At 49.7% G+C, this 16,174-nt stretch overlaps 1 protein-coding gene across 1 annotated transcript in view; it reads right to left on the bottom strand.

The window, feature by feature from the left end:
• PRDM15 (PR/SET domain 15) overlaps window positions 1-16,174 on the bottom strand; it is a 49,725-nt gene that overhangs the window by 17,777 nt on the left and 15,774 nt on the right. The window contains exons 7-14 of the mRNA XM_008058181.2: window positions 14,337-14,466; window positions 13,127-13,308; window positions 12,809-12,903; window positions 12,334-12,421; window positions 6,267-6,434; window positions 4,433-4,527; window positions 1,488-1,619; window positions 1-135 (exon numbers count right to left, since the gene is read on the bottom strand). Coding sequence (XP_008056372.1) covers window positions 1-135; window positions 1,488-1,619; window positions 4,433-4,527; window positions 6,267-6,434; window positions 12,334-12,421; window positions 12,809-12,903; window positions 13,127-13,308; window positions 14,337-14,466 — 1,025 coding nt within the window. The remainder of the gene's footprint in view (window positions 136-1,487; window positions 1,620-4,432; window positions 4,528-6,266; window positions 6,435-12,333; window positions 12,422-12,808; window positions 12,904-13,126; window positions 13,309-14,336; window positions 14,467-16,174) is intronic.

The following is a 16,174-nucleotide window of genomic DNA, read 5'->3' on the forward strand; positions in this document are numbered from 1 at the left end:
CTGGCACCTCTTGCAGCTGTACTTGTGAGGCTCTGAGTCTGCGCTCTCATCGGAATTATCATCGTTTTCTTCTGAGGAGATCCCAATCTTGCCAATAAACTCTTCCCTCTGGTGGTCATCCATCAGCGCAATGTCCTGGAAAACAGTCACTGTCTGCCTTCCGCCAGCACAGCAGAAGCGCTCATGGGTTATGTATACCACAGGGATGGTTAACTATCTGCCCAAATAAAGAAGAAACGCCTCTCTAATGCTAGAAGTCCTAGAGAGCTACACCTGTGGCTCTCGAGCAACAGGCAGGGCTTGCCCATCTGGCTTGGATCCTGGGCCCAAGTACCACCGACTCTCAACACCTGCTCTGTCTTCCTCTCATGCCTGCCAAGCAGATCCCACCCCGGGCTGGGCACCACATGGGGAGTCACCCGAGCTGGCCACAGATGCCTCTCAGGCTGGGGCTCTTCACTCTTTTGGTCCTTCTGCACCACCTGTATTTCCTCCTTTTCTCCTGGGTCAGTACTCCTCCTGTCCTGAATCCCACCCCAAGTCCTCCCTGCTCCCTCAAGCTCCCACTCCTTGCTTTCCTCACAGGCAGGGAGGGAACGAACACCCCGTCCTGATTCTAGTCTTCCCCCTAGGGAAGTCCCTATGATGGAGGAATTTTACTTCCAGTCTTGTGGCTAAGCAACGTAAGATGAAGCAAATGTAGGCACAGGACTCGCTTTGAGCTGGGCTGGGTGGCTCATGCCTGCAATCCCAGGACTTTGGGAGGCCAAGGCAAGAAGATTGCCTGAGCCTAGGAGTTCGAGATCAGCCTAGGCAACTTGGGGAGACCTCATCTCTACAAAAAAATAAAATAATTAGCCGGGGGTGATGGCACACGCCTGTGGTTCCAGCTACTTGGAGGGCTGAGGCAAAAGGATTGCCTGAGCACAGCAGGTTGAGGCTGTGATAGCCATGAGCATATCACTGCACTCCAGCCTGGGTGACAGAGTGAGACTCCTACTCAAAAACAACAACAACAACAACAGCAAAACACTCACTTTGAAGAGATAAAATGTGGCCAAGTTGTCAACTATTTTAGGATGCTGCTAGGGTCTCAATATTTGTATCTTCTCAACATTTTTATGTTGAATCCTCATCCCAGGTAATGGCATTAGGAGGCAGGGCCTCTGGAAGTGATAAGATCACGAAGGTGGAGTCTGGAGAATGGGATCAGTGCCTTATAAAAGAAACCCCAGAAAGAGCTCCCCTTCACCTGCATGAGGACACAGTGAGAAGGTGCAGTCTAGGACACAGGCCCTCATCAGACACGGAAGCTACTGGTGCCCTGACCTTGGACTTCCAGCCTACAGAGCAACAAGCATCTGTTGATAAGCCACCCAGTCCACAGTGTCCTGCTACAGAAGCCTACAGAAGCCTTAGCTGTCTAAGATGACAACCCTGCCATCCACACCCCTGTGCCTGCGAATGGAATGGTACAAGATGGACACCTTGAAGTGGACGTGGATGTGGTCCCTGAGCACGTCCACACGGAAGAACTTGCGCCCGCAGATCTCACAGGTGTACTTCTTATCACCATGCGTGAGCAGGTGTTTGTTCATGTTGCTCCTGCAGGAGAACACCTGTGGGCAGGGAGGCACTGGGTAAGGGTCTGAGGCATCTCAGGAGGTTGTCATTGGCTCCGCTGGGTAAACCACCCTGGGCACACAACTCTGGATTTGACATTCTGACAACCCCTCCATGTGTGACAAGTGCAACTACTGAGCAAAGATGGGAGAGGATGACTTGTGGAATCGTTTGGAGAGGGGCCAAGGCAGAACTCAGAGCTAGCAGGTCTCTAGTCTGCAATAGATGGCAGACTGTCCACTATAAACCATGGCTCAGCTCAGTGGTTTTAGCTCACTTAAATATTTCATTGGGACAGAGCCTACCAAGGAGCCTATAAATCACAGAGATGCCTGCAATTTTCCAAAAGTAGGTATCAGAGAAAGTGACGTTCTCAACACTACGCATCATGGGCACTCACAACAATGTTTCTGATTTTTCGGTATTTCCAGCCTGGTGTGATGGATGTGGAGACTCATCCATTCATCCCACACCTATCCACAGGAGTCACCTTGGTGCCCTGCACTGGGGTGGGGTTGGAAATACTGGGATCCACATGACAGGTGTGGCCACTGCACCCACCAGCATAGAGCAGTGAAAAAGGCAAGCAGCTGAGACCACCACCCGGGTCCCAGGACCTCCAGCTCCCCGGAGAGCTCTGAGCCTTCATCCAGATAGGTGCTGCCGTGGCCTAGTAACCCAGGATGCACAGCTCCTAGAGCTTGCTGACGTCCACAGTCTCAAGAGGAGAATGCAAGAGATGAATGAAAGGGAACTAGGGATTCACGGGGGACGGGAGGCTAACATTTCCTTGGGATGTCTCTCTCCAAGATGAGCAGGTGATTCAGGGGCCAACAGCGCTGTGCCACATCCCAGGGTGCTAGGAGGGAGGTGATACATCAGGTGGGAAGGGGCGGAGTCCACAGGCTCAACTACCTCCTCTGTCTTTTCAGGGCAGACTCAGCTGAGACATGGGTGCAAACAGTGAAGAACTCAGTAACCAAAACATGCTGGCTACTCCTCCAGCAGCCTTGACCTTGGTGAGTATTCAATAAACACTACATGGAAGTGTTTATTGAATACTCACCAAGGCCAAGGTCTGGAGGTCAGGCGCAGAGTTCAGCAAAGAAGAATTGTGGGGCCAGCAGTTCCCAAGGACCAGAGGCCAGTGGGCACAAAGACCAGGGACACTGCGCAAAGGACACAGCCATCACCTGCCACAGTCCTGTATATGCTCTGTTCTACCCACCTGCCCACCCCACCTCACTAGCCTCTGGCTCTAGCCCGAGGTCACAGACCCAATGTGGCCCACAGCCACACTACCCTGCTGACCTGTTTGCTTTGGCTTGCTCTGTGGTTTGAAAGAAATTAGGAAATTTCACATAACACAGATTTCCAATTTCTCTTGAGAAAGTCAAAAGTTCTGGCAATGCTGATGGTCACAGCTGGCTGTCTGCATGAGGCCTGCGCTCCCAGTTGCTGAGGCGCCTAGGTGTGGGCTGTGACTTCAGGGTGCCAGTGTCAGGCAGCTCCTGTGGACGGCATGTGGCTGTGACAGACTTGGCAGAGTACCCTCCCCTTGGTGACTTCGAGCCTGCCTGAATAATGCCCAGAGCTGCCAGGCTCAGGGCCTACATGGGGCTTCTCTCAGACCTTTACCCTACAGCACATGCTCTGGATACCACAAGGGACATGAGTTCTAGTCCTCTGCGGACAGTTGACATTTTACAGACACCCAAGTATGAGAGTTGAATCTAATAAACAAGCAACAACAGTACTGGTCAAAACTGAGGTGCTCATTTCCAAAGAAAAGGAGCATCTTGACATGGCTATCTGACATGGCTTTGACAGCAACCCAGTACTGGATCTGAGTACCACAGATATGGGCCCTGAGGTCTCCTGGAATGGGCAGTGTATCTTCTGGATGCTTAGGATCTAGCATCGCTGCTAAGCAATTGGGTGTCTGAATCCCGAGACGGATGCCAAGACACCTGCACCTTGGGGGCCCTGGGATGGACATGTTTCCACAAATAACATCACTCAGGGAGGGCTGGGCTCCACTAAACGTGCCAAGAGCTCCTGTGACCATGGGGTCTGTCTTGCTCTAACTTAGAAAATGCTACTTGGCCACCAATGGGGAGGAGCAGTGCCAACAGTCAAAGTGAAGTCACTGGGGCCAGGTACAATGACTCATGTCTATAATCCCAACACTTTGAGAGGCCAAGGCAGAAGGATGGCTTCAGGTCAGGAATTCATGATCAGCCTGGGCAACATAGTAAGACGTCATCTCTACAAAAAAATCAAAACATTAGCTGGATGTGGTGGCACACACTCGGAGGCTGAGGCAGAAGGATCATGAGCCCCAAAGGTAAAAGCTGCAGTGAGCCGTGATTATGCCAATGCACTCCAACCTGGGTGGCAGAGTGAGACTTCAACTCAAAAAATAAAAAAAAGAAAAGCAACCGGGTCTTCCCACTGCCTTGGTGTGCTGTGCTCCAATCCTAACCACAAGGACGATGTCTCAAAGACACTATACAGGAGAGTATGAGCCTTAGAGCAGCTTAGATGGAAAATCACAGCAAAAGGGGAAAAGGCCATCAAGGAAAAAAATCCTCCCTTCACAGTTCATTTACTAGAAACTCATCTTAAGTGCCAAAGAGACCGACTGATAGAAAATGTGCAAAATGTGTGGATACTTCAGTGTGAGACAACCAGGACACCCCTTGCACCCTAAACATGTTCCCCCATAATCTAAGTACAGCTCTGAGTTTTAACTCAAGAAAATAGAGTGCTTTCTATCTCAGTTTTCAATACTGAGAGCAAGCGTTACCTTGCCACACACTGGGCATCCAGAAGGTTCCTTCTTGTAGCGAACCAGGTTCTCCCCGCCAGTCTCCAAGTCCTCTCTCTTCACCCGCCGCACTCCTGAAATTCCCAGTCCCACCAGCAAGAGAGTGAATCCACACAGAACACAGGAAGAGCCATCAGATTGTAATTCATCCAGTGTCCTTTTCATCTGATGGGAGGACAGGGCTGCCCACAGGAGTGACAGGGCAGTGACTGTGTAAAGGATGTCACTTGCATACCATTTGGGCATCAGCAACTAACTGTGGCTCCTACATGGGCACCCAGGGAAGGAGGGAGACTGCCAGTGCACATGGAATCTGGTGACAGTTCCTGCATCTGAAGCATTTGGAATAGAAGGGAATTTTCTACTGCAGAAGGCATTTTGACTGCATCTCAAGGCTCAGGGCCAAGTTAGGATGTTTTCAGATGACTATTAAGCAGACAGCATTTTTAATTAAAAAAGATACTAATAGTGATCTTTTGCAAATTAAATCAGTCAAATCAGTATCAAAAAAGTTGGCTGACAATAACATCTTCAGGGTTTTAAGGCAAAACTGGGATTAAAACAGGCTTTTTGAACTTTTGAACAAAAGAGAAAAATGCACTTGTCAGTATCTTACTATACTGCTGACCAATCTGGGTACATTCCTGCCTCACTGGTTGTAAATGCAGGGCTGGACTTATAGTGCCACAATAAGCTGGCCGTCAGGCAAATGGGTCATTCTCCAAAGGCTCCTGGTGGCATGAGGGCAGAACAGACACAGGGAATCTGGGGCAGGGCTTAGATAAAGAGCCAATATTAAATAATCACCACAACATGAGCTTCTTCCCCAGAAGATGACCTGAGTGATGGGTAAGCTGTAAAATGCAGCCCTGCCATACCACGTTGCAGGAAACAGCATGACAGTAGCTGGCATCCATGGGCACTTGCCATGTGCTGGGCACTACATGGGAATTTTGTGAGTAGGGTATGCTTCAACCACCACCCAAACCCTTGGGGAGTGGATATGATTATTGTCTCCACTGTCCAGAGGAGGAAACTGAGGCACAACATTTGCCCAAGGCTACCCATTCACTAAGTGGAGACAGGTTTGATTGGAGAGGCCCCGAGTATGCCACGTGAGGAACCACAAAGAAAAAGTTGTGGGTCTTTGTGAATCAACAGGAAGAAGAGTCAGGTCAAAAGGGAAAGTAGAAAAAATAACACGGACTAGCAATTCCAGCCTTGTTTTTTGTGAAGAGACACAATGTGTGTATGTGCCTGTTTGTGTGGACAAACTTCTTGTCGCCAAACTTTATCCAGGATTCTGTTAGCTCACGTTTCTGTACAGCAAGCATATGTGTATTTGTAATTCTCTGGAAAATTACTTTTTCCAAATCTTTATACAGAGGTGTGTGGGTCAGTGAGTACCATCCACGAAGGGCAGGGCCGCCAAAGGGCTACTGTTCTTAGTTGCTCCCTACTGGGTTTTACTACTTTCTGTCAGATCAAAAGCATTTTCCACAGTATCTGGTATGTGAATGCACATTTTTAATGACTGCATAACAGTCAACCTTACGAATGGTCTGTTTTTCTTAACTCTTTCTCCTGATGGAACATTCGGGATGTTTCCAGCTATTTCCATGTACACAAAGCACAAATGACACTTGTGTTTTGGGGACCCCAAGTCAGGTTCCTCAAGGAGGGTGACCCCACTGGATGGTGGGTGTTGCCAGGTCCCAGAGCTTCCAGAAAGGCCGTGCCAACATGCTTCCCCTCACCCCACAGGAGCCGCCCCCCACCCCCATGGCGTACACCCCACGGCAGGCATGCTCACCTTCCAGGTGCCGCCGCTGGTGGTCCAGCATGACATCCTTGCGGTAGAACATCTTGTTGCACACCTCGCAGGCAAACTTCTTGTCGCCATGCTTCTTCTTGTGCTTGGAGAGGTTGCTGTTGGTGGAGAAGAATCTGAAACACATCTCACATTGGAACGTCTTGTCATCTGTCCAGAGAGCAAACAAACACACAACAACTTTGAGGTCAAGAACATTTGACTGCCGGGCTTGGTGGCTCAGCCTGTAATCCCGCGCCTTTGGGAGGCTAAAGTGAGTGGATTGCCTGAGCCCGCGGGTTTGAGACCCGCCTGGGCAGCGAGACCTCATCTCTACAATAAATCAAAAAATCAGCCGGACGTGTTAGTGCATGCCTGTAATTCCAGCTACTTGGAAGGCTGAGGCGGAAGGATCGCCGGAGCCCAGCAGGTCGAGGCTGCGGTGGCCGGGAGCAGCCACTGCACTCCAGTCTGGGTGACAGAGTGAGACTCCGACTCAAAAAAAAAAAAGAACATTTGACGCAGGCGCGAGTGCATGGCCTGAGCAGGCAAGAAAGCACTGGTGACAGGCTCATGGAGACAAGGCCAGGAAGAAAAATGCACCAGCGTATCATGTGCCATCTGCCCCAGAATCACATGACACAGGGAAGAGACCCCAAGTGCTTGAAGTGCAGAGTTGCATTCCCCTCCAGCAACACTGGCCCACACCCTCCCACCACGCTTGGGGGCAGTTCTTAATGCCCCACTCCTTAAGCCACAGCTGCCCTTGGTCCCTCACTCTCCAGTCAGCTTGACTGCAGCTGGCCCTGAAGCCCCTTCAGGCTCCACCACCTACCCTTTCCCCCTCGTCTGCCTTCCACAGGCTCCTGCCCCACCGAAGTGCCCACATTCTTCCTACCTTTCAACAAAGCCATCTTGTTCCTAAGTCTCCCTTTAGTAGACACACACACACAACACTCAAATATACATCACACACACAACACACACACACCATACAAATACACACCACACACTCACCATACAAATACACACTCAATACACATTCTACATAAATACCATATATACCATACAAATACACTCAACACATACACCATACAAACACACAGCATACATACTCATGCCAAACACACATACACAAAGACACACACATTCAACAAACATACCATACAAATATACAAACTCAACAATACACCAAATACACACACACCATATATACACCAAACACTCAACATACACACTCATGCTAAACATACATACATGAATACATATACACTCAACACACACCATACAAATACACACTGCATATGTTCAACATATATACCATACAAATACACACAAACTCAACACATGTACCATACAAATACACACACCACATACTCAACACACACACTCATACTAAACACACATACACAAATACACACACCACATACCCTATGAAGCTTCCAGAAACACCTGCATCCATCCCAGGTCTCACCTCCAGCCCCTCCTTGAAGTCAGCCAGTCACACTGCAACTCCTGATCCAGCCAGGACTCCGACAGCTCCACCCCATGCCATCTTTGCCCCCTACCTACAGCCCTCAGTCACCCTCAGCCCTGCTCCCTTATCCATTGGAGGCCTCACCTTCTCGACAGCTGCTCTCTCCACCCTGTATCACTGATGTAGGTAATCACAATAACCATGTGACAGGTGTCACCTCCCCTCTCCAGAGCAGGGTCACCAGAACAGACTGTCTCCAACATAAATCCCTGAGGCCTATCAGAAGCTGCTATTTCTGCAACAAATCTGGCCACTGCTACTCCCTTTTTGCTGTACGATGGAGCCACCAGAGTCTAAGGACCACACTGGCCAGGCTTCCCTGGCCTCAGTGCTGCTGACATCTTGGGCTGGATAATTCTTTGAGGAGGGCTGCCCTGTGCACAAGGGAATGTTGAGCAATCTCCCTGATCTCTTCTCACTAGATGCCAGAAGCATCCCTCTCCTGAGCCAGCTGTGACAACCAAATGTCTCTAGATGTTGCTATTGTGCCCTGTGGGCAAAACCCTTCCCGCCCACCACCCTGGCCAGTCTCTGGGGTGGGCCTCAAGCCTCAGAGTGCCTTTAACTTCCTTCACAGGACACCAATGTGTAGCCCAGGTGGAGAGCAAGGGAATCAGACAACCCCTACCTGAAATCAGTAAGACATCTTAATCTCTTCCCACCTGGGAAACCAAGACACAAGGCAGGGTCATCTCACAGCCACCTGGCCACTCCCAGAGCCCAGAGAGCAAGACAGGAGATGGTAGTGGGGAATCCTCTGCCTCACTGGGCACCACACCCAGGACAGGGAGGGGACCACACCCTCCCAAAGTTCTGACTATGGCAGGACAAGGGGAGGTGGCCTCTCCAGGGGCAGGAAGGGCTGGAGGTTGAGCAGAGCGGAAGTGGCCCCTAGTGAAGTCCTGACACCCAGGCCTGCTCCTCCCTACCCCACTCGCAGCGTGACCTCAACAGAGTCTTGGTCTGAGGAGGGCACTGGGAAGAATGCCAGCCTGCCTACTGCCCTGACACACTGCTGGCCTCCTCCTATAAAGTGAAGCATTGTTCACACACTCTACACCCTTCACAGTTTCCTTCTAGCTCAGGACCTGGGCAGCTCTTACCTCCTCCACAAGACCCATTGCCAGAGTCCTTCTTGTCCTTGTCTACAGCGGGCATGCTTAGGATGCTGGACACTTCCACAGTTATTTTAATGGCTATGTAATATTCCATTCAACTCATTTATCACCACTCACTTCATTATTTTTGTTACGGGAAATAATTTATTGACACAATCTTTAGTAATGCAGCTTTTCTTTCTTCTGCTAAATTTCTTTAGCATGAATTTCTAGGAATGAAATCACTAGAGATAAGGGCTTTGTTGAAGGTCACACCTTTCCAATGATGTTCCATCAAGTCTGAAAATGCCACTCCCAACCCCAGCCTGCTAAACAACACAGGTGAGCCTCCCTCCTGGCTGGTAGCTCCGCTAGCCCTGGGGCTGCCCTTAGGCCTCCATTTCCTCCCTCACAAGCTCCTCCTGGCCATGGAAAGGGAACCCACTTCAAACCATTCTCTCCATCTGGGGGGGCGGGGGGGGCAGCCTCTGCCTGGTGACAAGTAGAGCTGTCAGGATGACTCCATCCCCCAAAGGTGACTTCTCTGCTCCAGCCATTCACACACCTCTAGCTCAGGAACCCAGATGGCATGAAGTCACAAAAGCCCTTCTCCCAGTCTTGCTCCTTGGAGGCCTGTGCTTATGTTTTCATAAATGAGCAACTGGGAATAAACATCTATGGCACTGTGCTAATGTAACACTCAGCTGAGTTATGTCAGCACCTCTTCACACCACGGGACAAGCACAGCGACGGCCCAGGGAGGGGGTCTGAGAGTACCCACCACACCACAACTCTTACAGCTTCCCTTTGCACTGTACACATTCTTGGTTGAATGGTCTAAGGAAGATATGCAATCTTTTTTTTTTTTTTGAGTGGGAGTTTTACTCTGTCACCCAGGTTGGAGGGCAGTGGTACGCTCCCAGCTACCGCAGACTCAACCCACTGGGCTCAGGTGATCCTTCCATCTCAGCCTTCCAGGTAGCTGGAACTATAGGCACACGCCACCATGCCCGGCTAATTTTTTGATTTATTGTAGAGATGAGGTCTCGCCAAGTTGCCCAGGCTGGTCTCGAACCCACAAGCTCAGCCAATTCTCTTACCTCGGCCTCCCAAAATACTGGAATTATAGGTGTGAGCCACTGCACCTGGCCTGATACACATTCTCTTAACTTCGATACAATAAAAACATATAGCAGCATGCAAACAATAATTATGCAAATTATCCTTTCTTTTCACCTAAGACTAATAACCTTTGGAACTAGAGTGTCTTAGTTCCCTGCTGCACTGCTGGTTCTAGGTAATGAACAGAAGTCAGTGTCTGGCTCCACAGACCTCCTAGTGGACATGTGGCAGCTGCTGCTCGCTGGTTGCTTCTATGACTTTCTGTTTCATTGTGTCCAGATAAACAGTCAAAAATCACAGGAGACAACTTCTCTCCTTCAGCCTTGAATCTGCCTCACCAAGCACCCTGGATGCTGGCGTAGCTCCGAGAACCCGATGCCCTCACCCACTGCACTCTCACAGACTGTGGAGACCCAAGGGAGGCTAAGAAATAGCACTCATGTTTGTCTGTCTGGCTGACACCATGTCACATGGAAGTGGCTCGGTGGCTGTGCCCCAAATTTCTTGGAATGGGTCGGCTTAGAATACAGGTGGTGCAGCACACTGGAAATTTATCTGGAAGCTTCCAGAGGCTGCTTCAAGCCATGGACATGGGTCCTTCTGAGCAGGGAGATCATTACTCTTGCCTGCCCCGGGAACAGCCCTCCACAGGGAGGAAGGCACTGAAGATGGAAGGACTGAGCCCTGGCTCCAATTAGAAGAGCTCAGAGTAGAATCAACCAAGGACACAAAGGGCCCCGGCAGACACTGGGAAAGCAAGGACTCTCACAGTCCATATGAAACAGCCCTGGGCCTAGGGGCCCTTTGCTGGTTAATGCTTCTTGAGACACACGGAGTAGGCAGGCCCTCAACAAGAACTAATGCAGAGATGCGAGTGACAGGCAAAGGGTGGATGCACAAAAACGAGGCAATGTCGAGACTAACCTGGCAGGCCTCTAGCCGACTGCCGCCGGGCACCGCCACCCCCACCCCCACCCCCTAGGCTCGCTATGAGTCCTGGAGAGAGGAAGGATACAGAGGCAACAGTGACTTCCCTCTGCTTGGGCCTCACGGAGTCAACCACACTGGGAACTGAGGCAGGGGAGCAGCGGAGGGTGGGGGGGAGGACCAGGAGCTGCAGCTCCCCCAAGAGGGTACATATCACCACCATAGGGCATGGGGTGTCCTCAGGTCACACAAAGAATGTAGCTGGGCGGGATGGGAGGCTCCCCACCCAGCTGTGGCCTCCTGCTGCGTGTATATATTTCTGTTTTATTTATTTCTTTATTTTTTTGAGTCAGAGTCTCACTCTGTTGCCCATGCTGGAGTGCAGTGGCACAAACAAGGCTACTGCAGCCTCAACCACCTGGGTTCAGGCGATCCTTCTGCCTCAGCCTTTCAAGAAGTTGGAACTGCAGGCGTGCACCACAATGCCAGCTAATTTTTTTAAAAATGTATTGTAGCGATGAGGTCTTGCCAAATTGCCCAGGTTGGGCTCAGGCAATCCTCTCGCCTTTGCCTCCCAGAGTGCTGGGATTACAGGTGTGAGCCACCATGCCAGGCTTGTATGCATATATTTCTGTAGTTTCCCGACTTGGCAGCAGCAAACTCGGCCCAAGAGATGGGCCTGAGATGCCTCATCTCCACCACAGGTTGGCCCCAGGAACAACCGGCTCCAGCCTCACTCAGGAAAGGGAGCTCTCATTTCACTTGGTGACTGGTGCACATGAACAGGCTCAGAACAAAACTCATGTGTGAGGTGGCAACACCCTGCCCAGACGCTGGCAGGACAGAACGAGAGAGAGCTCAGTGAGGGAGATCGCCAAAAACAATCCTCTCCCTCTCCAGTCACTACTCTGGCCCCCATCTAGTTCTCCCATGGTCCTAGAATGACTCAGATGCTGCCGCTCTCCATTCTTGACCAGAATGAACCCCCCTGCTTTATAATGCCCACAGATATGGGACATGTACAATTCTAGCTGACACAGGAAAAAATACAGCACTTTGATGTGGAAAACGTCCATCTGAGTGTCTTTAGAATAAGCCGAAGCAAGAGGATTGCTTGAGCCCAGGAGTTTGAGACTGGCCTGGGCAACATAGCAACCTAGTCTCCAAAAAAAAAGACACAACCTCATCTCTTAAATAAATTTTTTTAAAAAAGGGAAAAAGAAAGAAACAAGTAACAACTGCAAAATGAACAGTGGAAATATTAAAAGTGAAGTTGTCTACTCATTAAGACCTCTTGACTTGCACCGAAAGCTCCGCAGTCTCACCCAGGTGTCAGGGAGGTCACATGGGACTGCACAGGGAGGGAACAAGAGCAGCAGCCCCTCACCTGTCCTGCAATTGTGAAACTCCAGTGCACTCTCGATGCGGAAGGTCTTCTCACAAGTGCCACAGCGGAATCTGTACTCGCCATCGACCTGGTGGGAGGGTCATGCCATCGGTGAGATACCCCCTGAACAGAGGTGAGCCCCCTCAATGTGCTGCTCAAGCAACTGCACGAGTGTGCCTGTACAACACTTTCCTCCACTAACCTCCTACTCTACTTAGGGATACAAAGGACATTCATGCTTGCCATCCAATGGCCCAGAAAGGGAGTCCCACACTCAGGCAGGCTGCTCATAACACCAACTGCCTCTTTCTCCCGACTCCTCCTGCTGGGCCTGTGGCATCTGACCAGGGGATGCCTGGAACACCCCCAGCCCTTACCCAGCTCTCCTCTCTCCTGTGACTCTTTCTTCCCTCCATAACATGATTATTCAGTCAATTGTCTGTTTCATCCACACAATTAGAACGAGAACCCCCACCTCATTCCTGCTATGTTTGTAGGAAACATGTTGCTTCAGGCTCTCCTTGCGGCTGAACAACTTGGCACACTCCTCACATTTAAACAGCTTGTCACCTGCAGAGAAACCCACAGAAAGCTCACTACTTTAAGCATTTACTAAAAATGTGAACCCGCCTCTGAACCACTCACAGAGCTCTCTCGCTCCTGCTATGTAGATGGCAGCTGGAAAGATGGCTACCTGCTGCCATGGTCACGTTCTCTGAGAACCCCAGGGAGGGGAGGCCCAGCTGCCTTCCTGCCTCTGTCCCCACTTGCGTGTGTTTCTGCCCAGTCTCACCGTGTGAGCGCACATGTCGGCTCAGGTTGCTGCTGTTCTGGAAGACCTTGCTGCAGATGCTGCACTGGTAGACCCGCTTGTGCTCCCCCAGTTGTTTGATGAGCTTCCGCCGGATGCCGTGTCTGCTCGAGAGGATTAAGCTCCTCTTGAGGGTGATGGTGTTATTCTGATGATGTGTAAACCTGCCCAAGAGAAATAAATTGGCAAAAGATAGGGGGAGTCCAGTGCAGTGACTCCTGCCTGCAATCCTAGCACTTGGGGAGGCCAAGGCAGGAGGACTGCTTGAGCCCAGGAGTTCAAGACCAGCCTGGTCAACACAGTGAGACATCATTTCTCCAAAAAAATTTTAAAAATCAGCCTGCTGTGGTGGTGCATGCCTGAAATCCCAGGTACTCAAGAGGCTGAGTGGAAGGATTGCCTGAGCCCAGGAGGTAGAGGCTGCAGTGAGCCATGATTGTGCCACTGCACTCCAGCCTGAGTGACAGAGTGAGACTCCGACTCAAAACATTAAAAAAAATTTACTGAAATTCAAATACAAAACTGTTTATCACAGCAGCATTATTCACAACAGAGAGTCAAAAGGTGGAAGCAACCCAAGTGTTCATGGTGGGTGGATAGAGATATCAAATGTGGTCCATGCCTGCAATGGAATCTTATTCAGCCTTAAAAGGAAAGGAGATTCTGACACAGACTGCTATAGGGATGAATCTTGAGAACAATATGTGAGGGAAATAAGTCAGTCATAAAGGAACAGATAGTGTATGACTCTACTTATGTTAGGCAGAGGAGTCAAATTCATAGAGACAGAAAACAGAACAGTGGGTGCTGGGGCTGGGAAGGGGGAATGGGAGCTAGAGTCTAATGGATGCAGAGTTTCCGTTCTAGAAGATGAGGAGGCTCTGGAGATGGATGATGACGACGGTTGCACAGCAGTGTGAATGTATATAATGCCAGTGAATAGTGTACTTGAACATGGTTAAAATGACAAATTTTATGTTTTACAATTTTAAAATGTTCTTTAATGTGTTTCACAGTGAAAGCACTATTAAACTCCTGAGCTCCAGAATATTCCAGCTGCTTCCCAAGCAGATGGCTTCTACCTCCCCCTCACCAGGCTTTCCTGTTGGGAGGCACCGTCCCCACAGGATGAACTGGATGCCTCAGGTGCTGTCTGTCCCAGGATGGTCCCAAGGGCCAGGGCAGGACTTACTTTGGCACAGAGCTGGTGTCAGTGGTGGTGGTGGCCAGCTTCCCCAGAACCAGCTCCATGATCCGCTCATCTGGGGCCGTGTTCACAGGCTCGTCCGGGGGAACCTCAGTAATAATCTCTGCCACTTGCTCTGTGTGAAAGGGATGTGACAAGCCAAGTCATAACCAGAGCGGGGGACAGGCACAGCCAAGCCACAGAGACATGCCACCCACAGGGACCTTAACCTGGCCACAGCAGTAAACATGACTGTTGGTTTACACAGGGAAAAAAAAAAAAAAACCAACCTGGCAATATTTTGGGATCCACACATTTACTAGAACACACAGAAAAGCAAAATGTTTTTCTTAGCCCAAACTATAGTTACAATTTGTAATTTTTTTTAAAGCTACAACATCATATTACTTCAAGCCCTCTCTACACTAACCAAAAACATGCTGGCTATATAGCAGAATCTTCTCACTCATTACATCAGATATTTAGCCCTTTTGGCTGGGTGTGGTGGCTCATGCTTGTAATCCCAGCACTTTGAGGGGCCAAGGCAAGAGGATTGCCTGAGACCAGGGATTTGAGATCAGCCCAGGTAACTTGGCAAGACCTTATCTCTACAGTAAATAAAAAAATTAGCCAGGTGTGGTGGTGTGCACCTGTGGTCCCAGTTACTTGTAAGGTTGAGGTGGAAGGATATCCTGAGCCCAGAAAGTCAAGGCTGTGGTAGCCATGAGCATGCCACTGCACTCCAGCCTGGGTAACAGAATGAGACTCCAATTAAAAAAGAAAAGATATTTGGAAATATATTAATTTTTAAAATTCAATATGTCATCATTAGTGTAACTGTTTTAGATAACCATTTTGTACAAGAATCAAATATCAAATAATCACAATAATAGACTCAGGCCAAAAACTCAAGTAAAATATGGGATGACTACACACAAAAAAATTCAACCACTGGTTTCTACCACTTTGCCTACTAAATGTCTTCCAAACACAAGTAATAATTAGTGAAATGACCACTTAACAGCTTCCCACTCCTTCCCATCTTCTCTGCCTGGGTAGATGGGGGCAGGGAAATGCCCGGGAGGAGCATTTCGACCAACTCCAGGAGTACACGGTCTGGGGGCCGGACAGAGACCCAGGGAGAAGAGGGGAAAGCTGAGAACATTCTCTCTGAATTCTGAGAAAGAACAGGAATTTCTTTTCACGCTCACAAAAGTAATCCTAGGGCCGGGCGCAGTGGCTCAAGCCTGTAATTCCAGCACTTTGGGAGACCGAAGCAAGAGGATTACCTGAGTCAAGGGGTACAAGAGCAGCCTAGGAGACTTGGTGAGACCTCGTCTCTACAATAAATCAAAAAATTAGCTGGGCATGGTGGAGTGTGCCTGTAGTTCCAGCTGATGGGAAGGCTGAGGCAGAAGGATCATCTGAGCCCAGCAGCTTGAGGCTGTGGTGGCTGTGAGCATACCACTGCACTCCAGCCTGGGCGACAGAGTGAGACTCCAACTTATTAAAAAAAAAAAAAAAAAGTAATCATGGGATATCCCAGACAGGCAAGAGAAAATGAGCCCAATGCTCATCACAAAGGTAGGGAAGGGGCCACTGTCTGAGTGTCACATCTTGTCCTCCCATGTGAGACCCATCAGAGTCATCCACTGTGTGTCAGGTGCTCAGATAGAGGCTGCATGAGGGTTGCAGGGACAAGGTCTTACTGGACCTTACACAAAAAAAGAAAGAAAGAAAGAAAGAGAGAGAGAGAGAGAGAGAGAGAGAGAGAGAGAGAAAGAAAGAAAGAAGGAAGGAAGGAAGGAAAGAAGGAAGGAAGGAAGGAAGGAAGGAAGGAAGGA

Source organism: Carlito syrichta, unplaced genomic scaffold, assembly GCF_000164805.1.
Source record: "Carlito syrichta isolate Samal-C Ts95f unplaced genomic scaffold, Tarsius_syrichta-2.0.1 Scaffold303237, whole genome shotgun sequence".
NCBI lineage: Eukaryota > Metazoa > Chordata > Mammalia > Primates > Tarsiidae > Carlito > Carlito syrichta.